Source organism: Glandiceps talaboti, chromosome 16 (assembly GCF_964340395.1).
Source record: "Glandiceps talaboti chromosome 16, keGlaTala1.1, whole genome shotgun sequence".
Taxonomy (NCBI): Eukaryota; Metazoa; Hemichordata; class Enteropneusta; family Spengelidae; genus Glandiceps; species Glandiceps talaboti.
This window is the reverse complement of record NC_135564.1, coordinates 19865737-19889341: the sequence shown is the minus strand read 5'-3', so window position 1 is coordinate 19889341 and position 23605 is coordinate 19865737. Positions and strand designations below refer to the sequence as shown.

Sequence of the window (23605 nt, the reverse complement as noted above, 5' to 3'; positions counted from 1 at the left end):
ATGCCTTCATTTGCATAATTTACACAACATGGCCACTTCCAGAAACACACGTGATTGTGAAGGTAAGGACATTTCTGTTTCAAACGACAAATACCAGTCAAGTTGGTCTGTAAGCACAAACGTAGTAATGTTGTCGGTTTTTTAGAACTGTTACAGTTATAGTATTTCGTCACTTATCACATAACACAGAACAATGATCACTGCATCATACATGCACCGTACCCAAATTACACAGTGACTGTATGATACACACATGCATGTTGACACAATACAAAATATCTATTAAAATGAAGAAAAAATAGTTTTACTTATATATTTATAACATTAGCCTATTTAATTGTAGTGTTCTTTAATATCTCTTAATTACACTTATGCACCCAAATAGAATTGTCAAAGTTCTATATCATATGGTTGTAAAATAAAGTAGTTGTGATATACAATAACTACATTGAGTGCAGTGTATCATCACGTACACACAAGGTAAATTAATCTTGGAAGTTTACATACTGCAATGAACTCATTTGGATACTTAAAATACATATACTGCAGTAAAGTGTTCACTATACTGGATCTAGTCCTATGGTTACTGACTGATTCCTGAACTTGATGCAAGGGTTATAATAATCATACTTACATGATTAAGTTAATCACCAATCAATCAATCAATCAATCAATCTTTATTCTGATACACACACTACCAGAGAGTGTGGCATGGTACAAATTTTGAAAAAACAAAATGAAAGATAGAAGGTTCATAATTGATATAAAGTATACAATTAACTTGGTGTGTCATTGGAGGGTGCACATATCATGGTATACATCTAGATGTGCACCGTGTGCAAGCAGGACTTATATCATGGGTGTTGGTTCATGTAAACATCACCTTGGCTGGCTATAACAGAAAGTACATGTATGTTCAGAGTTTGTAAGAAGAAAGTAAACTGTGAATACTGTATCAGGAGCTGTAACAAAAGAATGTTCAGATGTCAATAATTATTTACTATCGTGGATTTAAAGTTAAAGTCTGAGGTAAAGTTAACACTATTCAGAGGATTTAAATATTGTCAGTGATATTTTGATTCCACTCTCACAATTTTTTGATTTGTTACAAACCAGTCATGTACTTATTGGAACTTTAAACATATTTAAAATTTAGTCCAACTCCTAGGCAACTCTGAAATGTTTAAACTTTGAAAATTTAGTTCACTGGTCATCTATGACTTAATATGGAGTCTGAGATATAGTGTACTTTCTAATAAAAGATAAAATTAGTTGTTGTCAGTCAAAATGATTAAAACTGTGTTTTATTGTGAGTCCACTAAATGATAATTATAGTGATAGGAGAACATCAAATTTTGGTGGGATTTACTAGAAATTGATGTGCATCACTGCATCAATGGTGTGTCCAACTGGCTTAGAGGCACAGTGGTATATATTGGAGAATGAAGTCATTATAACAAAGTAAATATATCTAATTGTGTACAACTGTTAGAGCTGCTCCAGATGAATAAAAAAGTCAACGTACCATAAATTTGAACTTTACTTGCCATATAAATCTTATTGACAGAATGGCACAAAAGTGATGTGTTGGTAAATGTTGATAGATCTGATTATTGCAAAGATATAAATATAATATGTAAATTGTATGTGTTCATCAGATGTTTTACAATCTCATAGTACTAAAGCTTATGTAAAATGAAGTTTATGACTTAATATTACATTGTAATACCTTCAGATGATGAAATGCCAGAATTAGAAGATGGAATGTTTGATGATGAAATTGATGAAGATGCTTGGGAAGATGAGGATGAAGCAGTGACTTTCACACAGCAACCAATCAAATGTTTGTTTTGTAATGATGTGTTCACTTCATTTGATAATACATTCCAACACTGTGCAGAGAGACATCAATTTGATATAAAAAATATTCAACAAAAATATGGTAAGATTTGAAAGTGTATTGATTAATACTTCTGATTGATTTCAACGAAAGCAATGGCACTCAAATGTATGACATAAAATTATTTGTCAGCATTTTATGTTGTATACCATGTAACATCACATTCTTATCAATATATTTCCATAACTGTCATCAACTTATCTCAAAAGCAATGTGAGTTTGACCCCCCCCCCCTCCCCCGCCGTTTATGACAGTTGTTCATGATTTTACACAGACTGTGACTCTAAACTCTTTCATGTTTGAACAAAATGCTACAGATATACACAGTCTATTGAAATACAGGGCTTGAATTAAGTTTAAGGCTAGGTAGTCTGATTTAGCCAAGTGAACTCTCTCAGCTACAATTTTCTATTGATTTCCATTGGTCCAACAGATTACCACCTTTTAAGTAATTGATGTGTTCTGTACTTCTGCTAATTTCGAACCCTTAAATATACATTTACAATAACACGGTACTGGTCAATTGATGTTGTCATGCCAATCACCCATAACCCTCATAACAGAAGGACATGTGTGTATAATTATGATTTCATATTGTCTATCAACAAAAGGAATAAATACCTTTACATATCCACATGTTTGTGTTGTATAGGCCAAAATTAAAAAGTGTTTCTGATCTGAGTGCGCACATCACTTAAATACCCTCGGGCAATTCTGTTTACCCAATACTTCATGTGTTTGTTCAGTCTGCAGATCCAGGGGAAACACAAAAATAACCCTGACTTCAGTAAAGACAACTGCAGAGCCAATCATGAACAAGCAAATGACATCTGCCCCACATACACACTTGCTCTAAAGTACTAAATAAAAAGAACAGTAACTGCCATAAATAGTAGATTTAGTGACTGGTTTGTTGAGAACATTTTGCATCACCACACCACTTTAGGCAAAATGTCCTGACCAAAAACAACTCTTTCTTTTTTTGGCCTAATTTCTTTTTTTTTCTCCTTCAACAGCTTTAGATTGTTTTGGTTACATCAAGATGGTTAATTTTATCAGAGCAAATGTGAGTAATTCATACATATATGATGTTTATTTGGAATATACTACGTTCACACAAACTATAGTGATTGCAAAGTTCAAATGATTAAAGTGATAGTCTGGTTTATGTCATGGTGAAGTCTGTCGAAAATTTGATGTTAAACCTAGTACCCTGTTTACTATCCTAAAGAAGAAAGCTGACGTTCTGAAGAACACAACAAAATTGAGCCGAGTTGTAAGCCTTTCATTTCTCCACCGTGTTAAGAACACCCGATGTATGTCATGTTGAATAGCGCCCCCAGTGTCAGTACGGTTATAACAAAATACAGCTATAACAAACTCAATTCTCTAGTCTCAAGCTATTCGTACTAATGAGGTTTAACTGTATATACATACATCAATGGTTTCTATTGAAACTTATCTGTTATCATGTTTTGTTAATACAAGATAAAGTGGTGATGTACAGCCTATATGATGCCATCAATGGTGATAGGTCAATTTCTGTGCTACAAAAAAATTTGTTTGTGTCACAATGAGGGCAGTTTTATTAACATTTCAGTAAATCATACTTATTCCTAAGTTAAAGTTCTTTCTTTGAGATAAACATTTTTGTAAGAAAAGGAAAGCAAATATTTATTGTACTGAGTACTTGAGATAAAAAACAAAAAAGAAATTTCTAATGGATACTGTATCTTCTGAATGGTTTGGTTTTGGGGTAGATTAGGTAGATTGACTTGTAAGTAAAGTGTGCCACAAAATGAAAAGACACAAACAAACAACACTACAATACATTGTACCTAACAAATTTGATCATTATTCCTTCATTACCTGCCATCAGAGGGCGCTGTTGATTGTACAGCACAATGCTCAAGTCATATTGGCAAACATAAATTCTGGATATAATGATATCTTTGTCCTTTTCAGAATTCTCCCAGTACTTTATTTGATAGCTGTAATCCTTCTGACAAAGTACCATGGGATAGTGATACGTTTATGAAGCCAGTTGTTGAGAATGATTCCTTACTACAGTTTGGTAAGTATAGCCATGGAAATTGCAAAGTTTAAATATCCAGTACTACTTGAATAGTTTTATGCTGCACAGTTACTGTATAAGGAAGATGTTTTCTGTTCAGCAAAATTTCTATATCAATTAGAACAATTTTTCGGACGATATGTAAAGGAACACTGGTCGCTGGTTGAAATACCAACTACCGGTACTAATTTTGTATATATATGCTGCACTAGCTTTTGGTGGAATTGTACATAATCGTAATTTAACGGAATATATTTAAGAATTGAACCAGTGTATTTTATCAATAAACTAATTAGAATTAGCACCATGAATGTTTTGTGTTAAATATATAGTTTAAAAAATTAGCGAATGTGTGACGTAAACTCTGTGATAAGGCAGAAGTGGCCGCCATTGAAGGCAGCTGTGTATATCACCTATGCGTAGGAGTTTTGGGTAAGCCCTTGACCTAAAGTTTGAATAGACACGTAGAAGAATCAATGTATTTAATAGTGTCTCTAAAGATTATCTGTAAGTTAGAAATGTGACTCACACAAAGTCAAAAATAGTTCTGCAAATGATTATACTTTACTTTCTTTCTGCAATCAGCCGTACAATGCAGTGTAGCTCAATGGTTTCAGTCAGACTTCAACCAATATTTTGTGTTTGTATTTTATGTTTTCAGACATTGAATCTTTAGCTGAGGAATCTGACATGCCATCTGAATCTAACAATCCTATCAACTTACAAAGTACACTTAATTCTAGTGGTGATCATGAAACAAAACAACTCATGCGAAAGGTCCAACAACTAGAACAACGAGCCATGAATGCAGAGGGTGCATTAGTAAGGGCTATCCAGGATTTTAATATTGCAAAGTAAGTTGACTTGTTTAGTAAATACATGTACTTTCACAGTTTTTAGCTCCCCGTATGGGAGGTAATGTTGTTGCAATGTATGTATGTATGTATGTATGTATGTCTGTCTGTCTGTCTATCTATCTAATAAATACTTTCATAGTTTTTGACCAAATGGTGCAGCTACATATAATTAGAACAAGAATCAGAATTGGAATCACTTTATATCTGATTTTTTAAATGTAAAAATATGATTAATTAAAAGTGAAAATTTGAGTAAATTAATTGTATGACTTGTGAAAATGATTAGGCCTGAATTCATGAATTCACTTGAACAGTTGACGTCCCTCTGAACAACTTTCTTCAAATGTAGGTTCAAATAAGCTAGCTGATCTCAATCACACACTCTCCATACTGTATCTGATATGATGTACTGATAAATCATGATGTCATCATTTGTTGTGTTCAGATCTTTTGCACAGAACTTTGTGATGTCATCAGAAGTGAGTGTATCAGGTGACCAAACTCTTCATACAGTTCAACTATCAGCAGATGAAGACGAGGCCTATTTTGACTCTTATGGTCACTATGGTATCCATGAAGAAATGTTAAAGGACAGAGTTAGGACAGAAAGTTACAGAGATTTCATTTACAAAAATAGTCATATTTTCAAAGATAAGGTAAATAAAAATGGCATTGTTTTCTTCCAAAAATTGACATCACACATTCATTTCTAATCTGAATACTTGAGAAAACAATTTATTGTAATATTTTTGAATTTTTTGTGTTCTTTATGTTGTACTATATCAGATATTTGAAGCTGACTAAGCTACATGTTGGCTTGATTGCAATCACATATCATTACTGTTCTGTGGTTGTAATTGTTGTCATGGATACAAGTTTGTTGATTTCATGTGTGTATGCTTATTCTGTGGTTGTAAATCATTGTCACCATTGATACAAGTTTGTTGATTGCATGTCTATATTAGTTGCTTATTGTGTGGTTGTCATTGTTACCATGGATACAAGTCTGTTGATTTCACGTTCATATCTTTTGTTTATTTCATAGGTTGTACTTGATCTTGGTTGTGGTACAGGAATATTATCTATGTTTGCTGCCAAGGCTGGTGCTAGTCATGTGATAGCTGTAGACCAATCAGAAATCATTTACCAAGCAATGGACATAGTCAGGTAAATTTTAATGACTAGCTCAACAAAATAGTTAAAAAGTACTGATACTTGAGTTAGGTACAAACATGCTGGGTAGTCATAAAATGTGGCAAGTCATGTTTTTACGTAGAGAAAGTTCAGTGCTTCTGAAATCTCAACACAAGAAAACAATGTTTATTTTTGTATTGCACTTTCATACAATTGAAATATTGCTCAAAACACTGTATACTAGACCAACGGTATACTTGTACAATTGTGCACATTTCTTAAACTCCCATGGAAGCGCTCTTCCTCTGTAACATGCATGTTTCCTTTACAGAGAAAATGGACTTGACAAACAAATTACGTTACTGAAGGGTAGGATAGAAGACTTAAAACTTCCAGTAGAAAAGGTAGGAGCATTTGAATTATTTGTTTTGGAGAGGAGTTTCGGAATCTTCAGTGAGACTGTGTTTAAAACATCAAATGTCGTCATTTTGAGAACAGTGTAAATTTGAAATGTGTACGAATCTAAGGTCATATTCAGTTGTTTTTCTAAGACAATTTTCTAAGAGTTTGTAAGGTGTAAGGTATGCCATGACAAGGCGCCCTCACACACTCACTGGTCAACCCCTCTCACTGAGAGGAGGTAGGTTGATGGATGTGGAGTGACATGGCATATCTTACAGTCAACTAAGAGTCAAGAGTTTGCATGAATTATTCATCTGTATGTTCATATGTCTTCAATTGTAAAAAAAGTTAAACCCCAATGCTTGAATCCCACAGTCTGGGATGACTACTATTGTATCAGTGAAACCATTGGATCATTCTTTGGTTTGAAACCAACTACTTCCATGGCCAATCCAGAATACCTTATCTTTATCACACCAACATTTTAATCCATTATCCACTATTGGCCTTGAGAGTTGACATTGATTTATGTCATAACAAAAAATGTTTATGTATTTATTAATTTGATTGTTTGTTTACTTATTTGTTTATGTATGTATGTATGTATGTATGTATGTATGTATGTATGTATGTGTGTATTTATTTATTTATTTATTTATTTATTTATTTATTTATTTATTTATTTATGTATTTATGTATTTATTTATGTATTTATTAACTTATTTGTTTGTTTGTTTGTTTGTTCACTTATTTGTTTATGTAGTTATTTATTTATCTATTTAATTATTTATTGCTTACTTATTGTTTGTTTGTTTGTTTAACTCAGACTCCAGGCCCATAAGAATGGGGGAAATCTAAATATGCAAATGTTGAATCTAAATATGCAAATGTTGAAACTGTTACAGACCAAAGTTACAAATGGATCAGAATTATAAAAAGCTAAGATTTGTATTTTGTAATCTACATATTTGTGTCATTATAGGTGGACATAATTATATCAGAATGGATGGGATATTTTCTATTATTTGAATCAATGTTAGATTCTGTTCTCTATGCTAGAGATCAATTCCTTGCACCTCAAGGCACAGGTAAATATTCAAATTAATTTAGTCTACGAAAACAGTTACTTAAAGTGGCCAATATGGATTAGGATTAGGTACTTCTTTGGATTCATTTTTAATTTATAAATCAATTTTATCATGGCTTTAGTACTCAAAAAATCAATGTGAAACAATGTGTACCAAGTCCTTGTTTGTAACTCAATAAATTGCATAAAAAATACTAAAAGTTTGTCATTGTACATACAATGACAACCATATTCACTGTATTAATCTTTTACAATTTATTGAGTTACAAAGAAGGACTTAGTCTATGTTGTTTCACATTGATTTTCAAGTAGGAAGCCATGATAAGATTGTTTTTATAGAAATAAAAAAAATACCCAATCCTCATCCATATGACCTTTTTAAGTAGAGGTATTGACAGCATGATATTTATGTCAATAAGTCATTAACCCATTAAAGCCTGACACCCTATATTAAGGGTGTAACTACAAAGTTACTGAAACCAAGTCATTAAAGTCTGACACCCTATAATAAGGGTGTAACTACAAAGTTACTGAAACCAAGTCATTAAAGTCTGACACCCTATATTAAGGGTGTAACTACAAAGTTACTGAAACCAAGTCATTAACCTATTAAAGTCTGACACCCTATATTAAGGGTGTAACTACAAAGTTACTGAAACCAAGTCATTAACCTATTAAAGTCTGACATCCTATACTAAGGGTGTAACTACAAAGTTACTGAAACCAAGTCATTAACCCATTAAAGCCTGACACCCTATATTAAGGGTGTAACTACAAAGTTACTGAAACCAAGTCATTAAAGCCTGACACCCTATATTAAGGGTGTAACTACAAAGTTACTGAAACCAAGTCATTAACCCATTAAAGCCTGACACCCTATATTATGGTTGTAACTACAAAGTTATTGAAACCAAGTCATTAATATTAAATGGTTCCATGTAGAAGTTTTACAGACTTTGAAGAATAGTTTTCAAGATGTTCAACTAGGGGATGTGAGTTGACCTTTAACCTTGTCTGACAGTGTATCCTGACAGGTGTGACATAAGTGTGGTTGCCATTGGTGACAGGGAAAGCTACAATGGTAGAATTGCATTCTGGGAAGATGTATATGGATTTAAGATGGGCTGTATGAAGACCTGTGTTCTACAGGAGAGTCGGGTAGAATCTGTCAACCCAGACACTGTTATGTCAACACCCAGTCAAATCAAGGTAAGACCTAGCTGTGTTCTACAGGAGAGTCAGGTAGAATATATCAACCCAGACACTGTTATGTCAACACCCAGTCAAATCAAGGTAAGACCTAGCTGTGTTCTACAGGAGAGTCAGGTAGAATATATCAACCCAGACACTGTTATGACAACACCAAGTCAAATCAAGGTAAGACCTAGCTGTGTTCCACAGGAGAGTCGGATAGAATCTGTCAACCCAGACACTGTTATGTCAACACCAAGTCAAATCAAGGTAAGACCTAGCTGTGTTCTACAGGAGAGTCAGGTAGAATATATCAACCCAGACACTGTTATGACAACACCAAGTCAAATCAAGGTAAGACCTAGCTGTGTTCTACTGGAGAGTCGGGTAGAATCTGTCAACCCAGACACTGTTATGACAACACCAAGTCAAATCAAGGTAAGACCTAGCTGTGTTCTACAGGAGAGTCAGGTAGAATCTGTCAACCCAGACACTGTTATGTCAACACCAAGTCAAATCAAGGTAAGACCTAGCTGTGTTCTACAGGAGAGTCAGGTAGAATCTGTCAACCCAGACACTGTTATGTCAACACCAAGTCAAATCAAGGTAAGACCTAGCTGTGTTCTACAGGAGAGTCAGGTAGAATCTGTCAACCCAGACACTGTTATGTCAACACCAAGTCAAATCAAGGTAAGACCTAGCTGTGTTCTACAGGAGAGTCGGATAGAATCTGTCAACCCAGACACTGTTATGTCAACACCAAGTCAAATCAAGGTAAGACCTAGCTGTGTTCTACAGGAGAGTCAGGTAGAATCTGTCAACCCAGACACTGTTATGTCAACACCAAGTCAAATCAAGGTAAGACCTAGCTGTGTTCTACAGGAGAGTCAGGTAGAATCTGTCAACCCAGACACTGTTATGTCAACACCAAGTCAAATCAAGGTAAGACCTAGCTGTGTTCTACAGGAGAGTCAGGTAGAATCTGTCAACCCAGACACTGTTATGACAACACCAAGTCAAATCAAGGTAAGACCTAGCTGTGTTCTACAGGAGAGTCAGGTAGAATCTGTCAACCCAGACACTGTTATGTCAACACCAAGTCAAATCAAGGTAAGACCTAGCTGTGTTCTACAGGAGAGTCAGGTAGAATCTGTCAACCCAGACACTGTTATGTCAACACCAAGTCAAATCAAGGTAAGACCTAGCTGTGTTCTACAGGAGAGTCGTGTAGAATCTGTCAACCCAGACACTGTTATGTCAACACCAAGTCAAATCAAGGTAAGACCTAGCTGTGTTCTACAGGAGAGTCAGGTAGAATCTGTCAACCCAGACACTGTTATGTCAACACTTAGTCAAATCAAGGTAAGACCTAGCTGTGTTCTACAGGAGAGTCAGGTAGAATCTGTCAACCCAGACACTGTTATGTCAACACTTAGTCAAATCAAGGTTAGACCTAGCTGTGTTCTACAGGAGAGTCGGGTAGAATCTGTCAACCCAGACACTGTTATGTCAACACTTAGTGAAATCAAGGTTAGACCTAGCTGTGTTCTACAGGAGAGTCAGGTAGAATCTGTCAACCCAGACACTGTTATGTCAACACTTAGTCAAATCAAGGTAAGACCTAGCTGTGTTCTACAGGAGAGTCGGATAGAATCTGTCAACCCAGACACTGTTATGTCAACACCAAGTCAAATCAAGGTAAGACCTAGCTGTGTTCTACAGGAGAGTCAGGTAGAATCTGTCAACCCAGACACTGTTATGTCAACACCAAGTCAAATCAAGGTTAGACCTAGCTGTGTTCTACAGGAGAGTTGGGTAGAATCTGTCAACCCAGACACTGTTATGTCAACACCAAGTCAAATCAAGGTTAGACCTAGCTGTGTTCTACAGGAGAGTCGGGTAGAATCTGTCAACCCAGACACTGTTATGTCAACACCAAGTCAAATCAAGGTTAGACCTAGCTGTGTTCTACAGGAGAGTCAAGTAGAATCTGTCAACCCAGACACTGTTATGTCAACACCAAGTCAAATCAAGGTAAGACCTAGCTGTGTTCTACAGGAGAGTCAAGTAGAATCTGTCAACCCAGACACTGTTATGTCAACACCAAGTCAAATCAAGGTTAGACCTAGCTGTGTTCTACAGGAGAGTCGGATAGAATCTGTCAACCCAGACACTGTTATGTCAACACCAAGTCAAATCAAGGTAAGACCTAGTTGTGTTCTACAGGAGAGTCAGGTAGAATCTGTCAACCCAGACACTGTTATGTCAACACCAAGTCAAATCAAGGTAAGACCTAGCTGTGTTCTACAGGAGAGTCAGGTAGAATCTGTCAACCCAGACACTGTTATGTCAACACTTAGTCAAATCAAGGTAAGACCTAGTTGTGTTCTACAGGAGAGTTGGGTAGAATCTGTCAACCCAGACACTGTTATGTCAACACTTAGTCAAATCAAGGTAAGACCTAGCTGTGTTCTACAGGAGAGTCAGGTAGAATCTGTCAACCCAGACACTGTTATGTCAACACCAAGTCAAATCAAGGTAAGACCTAGCTGTGTTCTACAGGAGAGTCGGATAGAATCTGTCAACCCAGACACTGTTATGTCAACACCAAGTCAAATCAAGGTAAGACCTAGCTGTGTTCTACAGGAGAGTCAAGTAGAATCTGTCAACCCAGACACTGTTATGTCAACACCAAGTCAAATCAAGGTTAGACCTAGCTGTGTTCTACAGGAGAGTCAGGTAGAATCTGTCAACCCAGACACTGTTATGTCAACACCAAGTCAAATCAAGGTAAGACCTAGCTGTGTTCTACAGGAGAGTCAGGTAGAATCTGTCAACCCAGACACTGTTATGTCAACACCAAGTCAAATCAAGGTAAGACCTAGCTGTGTTCTACAGGAGAGTCAGGTAGAATCTGTCAACCCAGACACTGTTATGTCAACACCCAGTCAAATCAAGGTAAGACCTAGCTGTGTTCTACAGGAGAGTCAGGTAGAATCTGTCAATTAACCCAGACACTGTTATGTCAACACCCAGTCAAATCAAGGTAAGACCTAGCTGTGTTCTACAGGAGAGTCAGGTAGAATCTGTCAACCCAGACACTGTTATGTCAACACTTAGTGAAATCAAGGTAAGACCTAGTTGTGTTCTACAGGAGAGTCAGGTAGAATCTGTCAACCCAGACACTGTTATGTCAACACTTAGTGAAATCAAGGTAAGACCTAGCTGTGTTCTACAGGAGAGTCGGATAGAATCTGTCAACCCAGACACTGTTATGTCAATACCTAGTCAAATCAAGGTAAGACCTAGCTGTGTTCTACAGGAGAGTCAGGTAGAATCTGTCAACCCAGACACTGTTATGACAACACCAAGTCAAATCAAGGTAAGACCTAGCTGTGTTCTACAGGAGAGTCGGATAGAATCTGTCAACCCAGACACTGTTATGTCAACACCAAGTCAAATCAAGGTAAGACCTAGCTGTGTTCTACAGGAGAGTCGGATAGAATCTGTCAACCCAGACACTGTTATGTCAACACCAAGTCAAATCAAGGTAAGACCTAGCTGTGTTCTACAGGAGAGTCGGATAGAATCTGTCAACCCAGACACTGTTATGTCAACACTTAGTCAAATCAAGGTAAGACCTAGCTGTGTTCTACAGGAGAGTCGGATAGAATCTGTCAACCCAGACACTGTTATGTCAATACCTAGTCAAATCAAGGTAAGACCTAGCTGTGTTCTACAGGAGAGTCAGGTAGAATCTGTCAACCCAGACACTGTTATGACAACACCAAGTCAAATCAAGGTAAGACCTAGCTGTGTTCTACAGGAGAGTCAGGTAGAATCTGTCAACCCAGACACTGTTATGTCAACACCTAGTCAAATCAAGGTAAGACCTAGCTGTGTTCTACAGGAGAGTCAGGTAGAATCTGTCAACCCAGACACTGTTATGTCAACACCAAGTCAAATCAAGGTAAGACCTAGCTGTGTTCTACAGGAGAGTCAGGTAGAATATATCAACCCAGACACTGTTATGACAACACCAAGTCAAATCAAGGTAAGACCTAGCTGTGTTCTACAGGAGAGTCAGGTAGAATCTGTCAATTAACCCATACACTGTTAATGATTTTTATGCAATTTAAGTTTTAGGAATATTTATAACCACACATATAGACTAGTCAATACTTTTTTTTCACTTTTCCAGGAGATTGATGTCTGTACAACCAGTGTCAAAGATCTGGATTTTAATTCAGAATTTTCGTTGGAAATAACAAGAGATGACCTTTGCACTGTAAGTAATAGTTTTGAATAGTAATATTTCAAAGTGCTACACAACTGATCAAACAATACTTTACCATGTAACATGATTGCAGGATCTGGAGATGAGAACGTAAAAGGGGTGCAAGCTGAATTTATACATTCTTCACTTAAATATGCATTTGAAAAGGTGCCTGTAGTGTTCTACTGACTCACTCCTATTGCTATCACCAAAACTCAAGTTTGATATTCAGGCATTATATTGATTTGATGGCATAACTAAGACATACTACTAAGACTGTCAAGAAAACACATCAGCTATGCCAACAACCTCAAGATAATTATTATATTATAGAAGGCATCAACATTAGCATTAACGAATATACTTTTATTTCACACTTTCTATGTGAGACATCATCTTTATAATACCATTTCAGTTCATGTCTATCTCTTTAATTCTTTTCAGGCCCTATGTGGTTATTTTGATATTTTCTTTGAAAGGAATTGCAGTACTAAAGTGAGTAAAGTATACAAAATAATTATATGTATTGTTTACTGAAATTGTACACATATTTTCCAATAAGATTGTCTTCTTTTTGAGTGTGTCTGTGTCTGTGTCTGTGTCTGTGTCTGTGTCTGTGTCTGTGCCTGTGTCTGTGTATGTCTGTTAACTTGAAAGGAATAATGAAACATACATTCAGTCCTATTTTCTCCTTATCCATCCATGAAATATATATTGTCAAATGAATATTAATTTACCCAGATATTAGGTGAAGAGGTGAAAATGTAAATGAGTTAACTAGTCCTATTTTGTCCTTATCCATCCATGAAATATATATTGTCAAATGAATATTAATTTACCCAGATATTAGGTGAAGAGGTGAAAATGTAAATGAGTTAACTAGTCCTATTTTGTCCTTATCCATCCATGAAATATATATTGTCAAATGAATATTAATTTACCCAGATATTAGGTGAAGAGGTGAAAATGTAAATGAGTTAACTTGTCTGCATGTTTGCAGATGTGGCGTGGGAACCTGGAAGGGACTGTCAGACATACAGTCTGTCTGTCTGTCTGTGCTTATGTGTATGTATACAATAATTATATGAATGTGTATGTGTGCATACATGTGTGTGTGTGTGTGTGTGTGTGTGTGTGTGTGTGTGTGTGTGTGTGTGTGTGTGTGTGTGTGACAAATTGCAAACATGTAAAACTAAACAAATAAATGATATAATAATGACAACCACATCTACATAATTTATCAATTTTCTCTTGTCAGGTCTCCTTCTCTACAGCCCCTGCCTGTGAACAAACACACTGGAAACAGACTGTATTCATGTTAGAAAGACCAATTCCACTTAAAAAAGGTAATAATTTTCATGATATTCGTTTTGCAGTATTTAATTGAAACATGAAATCAAGGTCAAAATGAAGGTAATTATCAACAGCACCCTCTCGTGGCCAGAACTGTGTATCAGTCTGACAACCTTCTGCACTATCAATCCATCTGTATATTCTGAACATACAAATCCATGTCACATTTAATAAAATTGAAAGCATTTTCATATGCTTATCTTAACCATAGACTTTCCATGCAAAAAAACTCCCTAGGCCAAGGACTTTTCATGCAAAAGACTCTCTAGGCCAAGAACTTTTCACGTAAAAGACTCCCTAAGCCAAGGAGATTTTCCACTACAAAGTAGGATCTTACCTACTCTACAAATATCAATTTTAACTTGAAAGGAATAATAAAACATACAATCAATCCTATTTTTTGCTGTATCCCACATTACATGTATAAAGTCAAATGAATCATTTACTCAGATGTGAGGTGAAGAGGTGAAAATTTGACTTATGTAAATGAGTTAACTTGTCTGTATATATGCAGACATGGCATGAGAACCTGGAAGGCACTGTGTGCATAAATTAGTGGTCATGATAGTATGTAATTCAGGTCTACATTTATACAGTATGTGTAAACAATCTGATTTTGATAAACGCTAGTGGTTAGCTGAATTGCTTGGATTCTGTTTTCAAAAATAAGATGTGTAGGAAATCTTCTTTATGACTATGTCTTGGCAGATGAGTGATTTCAAACTAGCCCAAAAGACATTTTTTTCACAACAAAAGTTGATGGAAGTCACTTGAGAGAGAGAGCTCTGCAGATGATTTAAAATATTGATTTGAAAAAATGAAAAGTAATGCTAATATCTCCCATGAGACATACCGGTATACAGCTAATATGATGTAGGCTTGGTGTTTCACTCATGTGACATGACATTTATTACACACCCTCAGACAACTTCTAATGCAAAAGAAACAATAACATAGGTGTCATACACAGTGGGAAACTGGGGATGTAGAAGTAGTCCTGAAGGTGAAATGTTGATTATCAGCTAGAAAAAATAAACAATTGCAGCCGTTAAAATCATCAAGTTCATGTGTATATGATAGAAGCCAGTTTTTACTGCACTCTGAAAGAACAGCAATGGCTATCAGTGGTCGATGTGATTAAGCAAAGGATCCTACTGTGTTTATTGTGTCTCTGTTATTGTTAGTCTAGAGTTGAAGTATGTCTATCTTTGTGTCAAAAATGTAATGTCCCATGAGTGAAACACCAAGCCTACATCATTTAGCTATAAAAGTGGTTTTTACCCTTGCTGCTAAGTATAACACAATAATAAGATCTTTTTTCTCTTTTTTTAGGTGACATTTTGAAAGGAAGTTTATCATGTAAGAAGAACATCAAAGACCATAGATCATTACTTGTAACCTTGACTTTGAATGGACTAACACAGAAATATTTAGTTCAATGAATTAAATTTTGATGCACTTCAAGATATTTTCGTATAATTTTATCTTATCCAGAAATTACATAAAATATAATCATGTTATTTGTGTCAAAACTGAGAAGTGATAAGACCCCCTAGGTCACTCATATTTTCCTCACCTGGAAATACTGGGGAATAATATCTGGTTATCCAGTTTTAAACAATGTATTGTGATTATTATATAAAATAAATGTCTTAAGATTCAGAATTATTTTGTAACTGAATTTGTGTGTGTGTGTGTGTGTGTGTGTGTGTGTGTGTGTCTTCAGTCAGAATTTTGTAACTGAATTTGTGTGTGTGTCCAGATTCAGAATTATTTTGTAACTGAATTTGTGTCTGTGTCTGTGTGTCTGTCTCTGTCTCTGTCTCTGTCTCTGTGTCTGTGTCTGTGTCTGTCTGAGTGATGAGATTCAGGAACACTTCCTTTGTATTTAATATTGAACGTGGAATATGAAGATGTTCACTATTGAAAACTTAAAATTCACAAGTTTATACATGACTTTATGTATAATATAAGTTTATATATTATACATGTTATATATCAGTCTGTGAGATTATGATGTACATGTCACTCATTATGGGGGAATGACATTAAAACTGCATGCACAAGCTGCAACTGGAATGTTCATTGAAACTTTTATTTAAAATGATGTAATGTTGTGTAGCAGCTAGTACACATCCATAGTAAACAGTAGTAAACACAGTTGTGTAGCAGTACACATACATAGTAAACAGTAGTAAACACAATTGTGTAGCAGTACACATACATAGTAAACAGTAGTAAACTTAGTTGTGTAGCAGTACACAAAGTAAACAGTAGTAAACACAGTTGTTTAGCAGCAGCTGACTTACACATAGTAAACACAGTTGTGTAGCAGTACACATACACATAGTATGATGTACGTAATGTATAACTTTGAAATAGTCCAGTCAACTTGATCTTTGGGTCCACACTCAAAAATTGGTGCCCCAACGAATCACGATTTCAACTTAATACTTCTTTACAATTTATAGATAAAATAGACTTCTATTACATGTGCAATGTCTCTAATTATCAGTATTTTAACAATTTTCAGTGAATATATCTTTTAATATCAGATATGAATTTAAAAAAAATTGTTACAGATATATGAAAATTTACTACTTGAAAAAGACAGACCTTTGCCATATGTTGATCACTGCTCAGACATGGTGGTCACAAATACATTTGAACTTGTCATCAATGAAAATAGTTAAAATTCAACGAAATGTAATAAAAATATTTAGGGTTTGAGATGTTGAAGTTATGTTTTTTTATGATTGACTTGTTGTTCAAATGACTGATATATTGATTTTATTTAGTACCTATAACGAATGCAGTCCTTCTAGACACTCCTTTCTCCTGAAGAGAGGCACTGTGACCTTCTACATGTTTAATGGTGACCTTCTCTCTAACCTTTGTCGCTGGTGGCGCACTTTCATTTCACTTTTGTTTTGCTCGCTGGAGGTTGGAGTCGAAAACACAGCTCAGCTAGCGGTCGACGGCGCCAAAACAAACGACGTGAACATTGTTCAAGTATTGAAGACATTCTCAGATTTAGGGCAGATCTTTATCTTATCTTCGGATCTGAGAAAGCTGCAATGGAAGTTGTTTTACGGAGCCTTATTGTTGCGTTTTTCGCTTTTGTGTGTAAGTAATACCATTTCGTGTATGTCGCAGCACTATGGTCGCAGCTGAGCGCTCTTTTATTATTATGCAAAAGAAAGAAATGATCGCGTAGTTGACTTTATCATTACATTTTGTCCATTTTCGTCGTTTTAGTTCAGCTTTCGGAAGTAGTAAGTAATTGATTTTTGTGCTTTCTTTGAAGTAAGGCGTAAACAAAATAGTGTAAACCGTAGACCCTGGTAGAGGGTATGTGTGTAAACTGAATAATTGAAACGGTACCAACAAGATCTCTGTGAATAGGTATGTGTTCGGCCAACAAAGACTATATGGACCCGTTCGATTATTGTTCAAACAAATTTTATATTCACACTCTGGATCATATATACTAGATTACCAAATCATGCCTTATGTCTAGAACGTACAACTACAAGTGATCATAACCCCCCCCCCCCGCCACACACACACACACACACACACACACACACACACACACATACACACACACACACACACACACAACACATATATAAAGGTAAACCTCCAGTTTGACATCTTTGGAAAGAATGGTAGGATATTTATGTTTACTACCAAGGTATATATAAATTTAGGTAAAGGTCAGTGATGTTTATATTACAGTAAACCACAGTCACTTGTGAGATAATATTCTATTCAAGGATGGTCATAATACAAAATAATGACCTAATATTAGGTATTTACAAATATTCAAAAAATACCATCACTGGTGTCTATATTGGAATTGAAAACACCTTTCCAATGCAGACACCAGTGATGGTATTTTTTTTAAAAATATTCCTAAATACGTAATAATTTCATTATTTTGTATTATGACCATCCTTGAGTATTAGCCCACAAGTGACCGTGAGTAAAACCATTGATATTGACATTAATTCCTGGCCTCGCTAGTCAACCATAATATTTAATTGATAGTGTGATAATAATAGAATAATTAAGAGAGAGGCAGTTCTTTCGATGTTGAGCTTACACTGTACATGACGAAAACAGAATTGTGTATGTATGTATGTATGTGTTTGATTTACCTGATGTTGCTGTCAACTTTTGGGGAAAAAAGCTTAGAAGTCACAGAGTTGACACTTGTTGAGACAATCCACTTTTTGTTTGTTTGTTTGTGTGTGTGTGTGTGTGTGTGTGTAACTGTCTTACTTTTTGTACATGTATGTATGTATGTATGTATGTATGTATGTATGTATGTACATGGATTTATTTAATAAATATATATCTATATATATTGTTTGAAGATCGCTCAAAGCGTGAAACTCTGAGTAACGACTTATTACATCCTTATTCTTTAGTTAAGACTATAATGCTCTGCTACTAATATTTGCATCTAGCACTGTTCTCTCCAGCAAGACACTTAATACATTCATATGTATATATATTATTATATAATTATATTATTGTAGCCTGGTATAATTTGTGAAGTCATCAACATAACTGACAGCTTGTGTTAACCAGGTATTATTGTCATGACCTTTATGATTAGGAGGACATAAACATGTGTTTGACATCCTGTCACATGACCTTGACAAAATGGAAAATGTGAATTTTTGGTTCATTTGAACCATTGTATGCTAAATGTGTCCAATACTTTTAATGTATGAGTATCCTGTAGAAGCAGTCGCTACTGAAATTGTAATACATGTCTGACTTGTTTCTAACATATATGGTTACCAAGCAACAACTCATCAACGTGATAAATTATATATCTTTCAGGTTATTAATTATTTTGAATATGATATTGCATATTTGAGATACAGTTTTTCTTAGACAAAGGTGCAATTGTTGGACTTGTTTGATTTGTTCAAACTAAATACTCAGTTTAAAGTTTTATCGCCATACTGTACCATGCCAAAAGATCATAATTGTGAGATGACACTGGTAGATATTTTCACAAACAAGATCATTGAGGCAAGTCAGCCGCTGTAAACATGTAAGATGACCTGTGATAAGGTATTCAGAAAAACCATTGATGCATAACTTAGTGGTACTGGCCTGTTTACTCATTGTCACCTTTCCAGGCAACTATAGCTCCACCAACTTTTGTCGGTCTCATCTGTTGCCTAGCAGCACAGTTTCATGGTATCAGATCTCTTTCATCTCTAATATTTCAGAATCTTTTGTGGTGAAATGCTACAAAATAAGATTACTAAAACAATGATAAAATTATTAAAATACAAGTTCAATTGGTTTCTGCCAAGATATATTCTGAAATTTATGAAAACATGACTTAGACAAAAAACATTTAGTTTGATGTTTCCTTTATAAATTGAAAAAAAAAGTGTTGTACAGTGTATTCAAGTCACGTCCACCTGACTCATAATTTGCTGTAGGCTGTGATTCTGCGGAGTTCCTACTAGTAGTAGTTCTTTTGTTACCTTCTATCCTCCATATAACTGAGTCCACCCCCCTTTCCTATGTCATTATGTTGTAAGTTCTAGGAAATCTTGCTAACCATGATACCTGATAAAGTTTTCAGTATTCTAAAGTTGTGATGACCAAATACATATAACCATTCCTACAGTGTGTCTATGTGTATGAAGCTTACCAAAGTGGTGATAGTGTTACTTTGATAATGTGAGTCGGCCATTTTGTCAGTGGACAATAGAAGCCATTGCAGTACTCTCCAACAATGGCAAGTAGAAAGAATTGTCAATAAAAAACCAACCCAACACATAGGTGGTGATTGGACTGGTGAGGTCAGACCAGGTCACGGTTTGTCATCATTTGACAATAGTAATATACAACCTTGTATACAGAGAATGACTCACAAGACAGACAAATAGACTTGCTTTATATGGTGTCTGTGTGTGTGTATGTGTGTATGTGTGTATGTGTGAGGCATGCAAATATAGGTGTTGTTGTCTTGTAGGAAAAATTAGCTGTAACAGACCATCACACAAGGTCACACAAGCTCAATAAACAAACATTATTAAACCTCCCTCCTCTCCCCACCACCCCCCACCCCAATCAAACAAACATTCACAAGTGCAAAATCACACGTTTACATTGTATTTAGGATGATTTGATGTAAACCATGATGACAACTGTAGTGGTCACAGTACGACAATTGATGCAATGTAAATACATGTATTCAAACAGTATTCAAACAGATACACATGATGGTAAACATGAAGTTCCAACCTTATGAACCTGTTTAGTGTCTGGAGATTATGGTAAACCCATCAAAATACTACAGTTAAACCCAGCACTGTATTTCACATTAGAAGTAAATTTTTATCAACTTATCAACACCTTAGTAGTAAATACAGAAGCTGTCATCATTAAAGGCGTTGAAATTTGGTTATAAGTGTGAAAATGAAGTTCAGCAATTGCATTGACGCCAGATCTCCTCCTCCTAAATGAACAAAGTTCACTTAATGAGCTTGTATGACGTTGTGTGATCACCCCTAATCATGGTCAAATTACATGGAAAAGTTTATTGTTCTCCTCCCAAATCTTTGTTGATATATATATCATCATACAATATTATGTAGTCATGGCATTTGTGTATTTTAAAATCAAACCAGTTTCACAATAACTTCATTGTGTTGTGTCAATATGTACATGTATGTATGTGTATGTGTATAAGGTATAGAAACATCAGTTTTGCAGCCATCATCATCAAATATTATAAAAGTGTTAGTTGTTCTTTTTCCAAATGTTTATCGAAATATTCACATGATATAATGACTTGTGACCATAGTTATGGCAAAGATGTATTTTATATTTTACACCAGCTCGACAATGACTTGAACAATGTCTGTGATGTGAATTTTATATTTCAAAACAAAAAAAAAATAAAGAATTTCATATGTTCACTTTTTGATGTCATAGATGTACATGTTATATGACTTAAAAATATAGTGAAAGTCTTAAAACTAGTATCTGCCATGAAACCCATAGGCACAGAAATGGATCACCATAGCAACTATGGGTATATGCTGCAACCTGACCTTATTTTCTGAATAATTATTGTAGTAATACCAGTATCAGTTGTATACATGTAGATGAAATGAGGTCATTGTCCTTTCTGTGTTTCTTTGTATTTGACAATGTTGATGTCACTGTGGTAAATAACAGGCTGTGCTTATGTACATATATGTACATGCGACTGGGTTTTTAACTTATATATTATACATCATGTTTAGAGTGGTGAAATAAAAGGAACATATAGGAACAGTTAGATCTTTCAGTACATGTTTATGTATTGAAATGCCCATAATCTCACCTTAGTAACTCAACTATTAAGAGAAGTGTAGGCAATCGTGTAAAGATAATAAAGGATGTATTTGTATAAGTAATGTCCTTTAAAAATTTTGAAAAAGTGAAAGTCATAGTTGCCATGGCAATAACCCAACACGTGTGCTGAATTAAAATATGTCAAGTAACCGCTTTCTCCCAACCTGTACTGTAGTTGTGTGCAAATAAATATCTCCTAGAGAAAAGAGGATTAAAACCGTGGTTCGTCACTTGTGCATGGTTTTAAAAAATGGATGTTTCATCAAAATCCATTTAGGTTACTATATCTGTACATCATCATTTTGCTTGAACTAGTAAGTTGTATGTTGTAGGTTGACTGGTGGTTGAAAACAGTGGTAATCTACAATCTCATAATGTAAGAATAAACAAATGTGGTGGTGGTGGTGGTGGTGGTGGTGGTGGTGGTGGTGGTGGTGGTGGTGGTAACAGTGGCAATGGGAAGGATGCCAATAAATTGTGCATAAATCTCCTTGTTATCATTTTTCCAATATATTGATCAGGTCTACGGAAACGCAGTGTTTTTCTTTGGCCGAATAACAGACAGTGTACAACTGAATAATGTTGATAGCAAGTACTTTGTGCAAGGTGACTTGTTGCTTCTGGCCAACATATTGCTTCCATTAAACTACATGTACATAAATTATTATTTCTTGTTCGTCTACTACATGTATGCATATTTTAGCATAAGGCAAAAAAAAAATTGTGTGGTTCCGAATATGTGGGGTAGGTAGATTTAAAAAAAAAAATTTCATGTGTGAGTGTCTATTTCAGGTAGTTATGTTTTCTGTTGTTTTCCATATGGTCTCTGTGTTATGGGCTTCTTCTCATCAGATGTACAGCCATTACAGATTGGAAGAACAGTTTTATATTGTCTGTTAAGTTGATGTCAGTTTCCACATCCACAATTTCTCGCAACACTTTTCTCAATTTACTTCATTTTTTCTCAAATACATAGAAAAAAAGTTTAGGATCGGCAGTGAAAAACTAGGTGGGGTCGGAAAACCGGAACCTAACAATACTTTTTTTTGCCTAACCACAAACACTTTTACATGTATTTAAGTCTCTAAAAACCATCCAAATCGTGGTTGGCATATCATGAGAACACCATGTGTTGAAACTAAACTGGATCTTGTACATAGGAAATAGGAAACCATTTTATCTTTATTCCTCAGGGTTAGAACATATCATGTGTAGCAGCTGTCATCTAAAATAGAATACAGTATACATGTATAACAGACAATGTATAAAGAAAGAAAAGCAGTATCATTCCTAAATGTCATAGCAAAGAGCATTGATACATTTTTTTTAAAAAAGGAAATAAAATGAAATATTCAGATGAAAATAAATAGATGAAAAATTAAAAATGTATATCAAAGTATTTCATACATGTTATATATGGATAATAATTTGTTTCAAAATTTATGTTCACAACACTAGATTTTACTTGTAAAATATTATAGTTATGTAAGGTATACCTAAAAAATAAATAAAGGTAAGTGAATAAAATAAAAAATAAACAATGTATACATGTAGATGTGTTAAACACTTTGATATAACTCCTCATTTTTTTATATACCTTATATAGCTATATGAATATTTGACCAGTAAAATCTAGTGTTGCGTAAATAAATTTTAAAACATATGTAAAGGGTAGGCAATTGTGGCTTTTCCAAATCTAAAAAAAAATTAGTGTGAAAAAATATACTTCAACAGTTTATTGTAAACGTATATTTGTGTATAAAGGGTATTATAATTTCTATATGAACCAATAACTAGATAATTGCTGCCCAATTCCTATGTAGGGTAGTTGGTGGTATTCATCAAATTGGACGAAAAATACACATATTTTTGCCAATCTCGCACAAAAATATGATTTTACCAAATTATGTAATTATGTCTCATTTTATGCAAAATTAAGAGATCAATT

General features: G+C 34.9%; 2 protein-coding genes across 3 annotated transcripts in view; both read left to right on the top strand.

Moving 5' to 3' along the window:
• Nucleotides 1–14: 14 nt before the first annotated feature.
• On the top strand, nucleotides 15–15763 carry LOC144447497 (protein arginine N-methyltransferase 3-like). Of its 2 annotated transcripts, XM_078137538.1 has the most exons (15): nucleotides 15–62; nucleotides 1736–1942; nucleotides 2917–2966; nucleotides 3866–3974; nucleotides 4636–4828; nucleotides 5277–5487; nucleotides 5877–5998; nucleotides 6297–6369; nucleotides 7350–7455; nucleotides 8476–8612; nucleotides 12565–12615; nucleotides 12847–12933; nucleotides 13366–13416; nucleotides 14180–14267; nucleotides 15607–15763. In XM_078137538.1, exons 1-15 carry the CDS (start codon nucleotides 29–31, stop codon nucleotides 15714–15716), a joined length of 1629 nt encoding a protein of 542 aa, XP_077993664.1. In that variant the 5' UTR covers nucleotides 15–28; the 3' UTR covers nucleotides 15717–15763. The 2 variants fall into 2 exon arrangements, with proteins under 2 accessions (XP_077993664.1, XP_077993663.1); XM_078137537.1 differs by lacking the exon at nucleotides 12565–12615 and having other exon boundaries at nucleotides 8476–8663.
• Nucleotides 15764–17218: 1455 nt separating this feature from the next.
• The window catches only part of LOC144447509 (uncharacterized), a 28045-nt gene continuing 21658 nt past the window's right edge, over nucleotides 17219–23605 (top strand). The window contains exon 1 of the mRNA XM_078137553.1: nucleotides 17219–17400. Within this exon, the coding sequence (XP_077993679.1) occupies nucleotides 17352–17400 (49 nt within the window). The 5' untranslated portion in view covers nucleotides 17219–17351. The remainder of the gene's footprint in view (nucleotides 17401–23605) is intronic.

Coding starts and splice junctions, on each gene's coding strand:
- LOC144447497 (XM_078137538.1), top strand. CDS start 29: ATGGCCACTTCCAGAAACACACGTGATTGTGAAG. Junction 12,934..13,365: donor CAAGAGATGACCTTTGCACT/GTAAGTAATAGT, acceptor AATTCTTTTCAG/GCCCTATGTGGTTATTTTGA. Junction 14,268..15,606: donor ACCAATTCCACTTAAAAAAG/GTAATAATTTTC, acceptor CTCTTTTTTTAG/GTGACATTTTGAAAGGAAGT.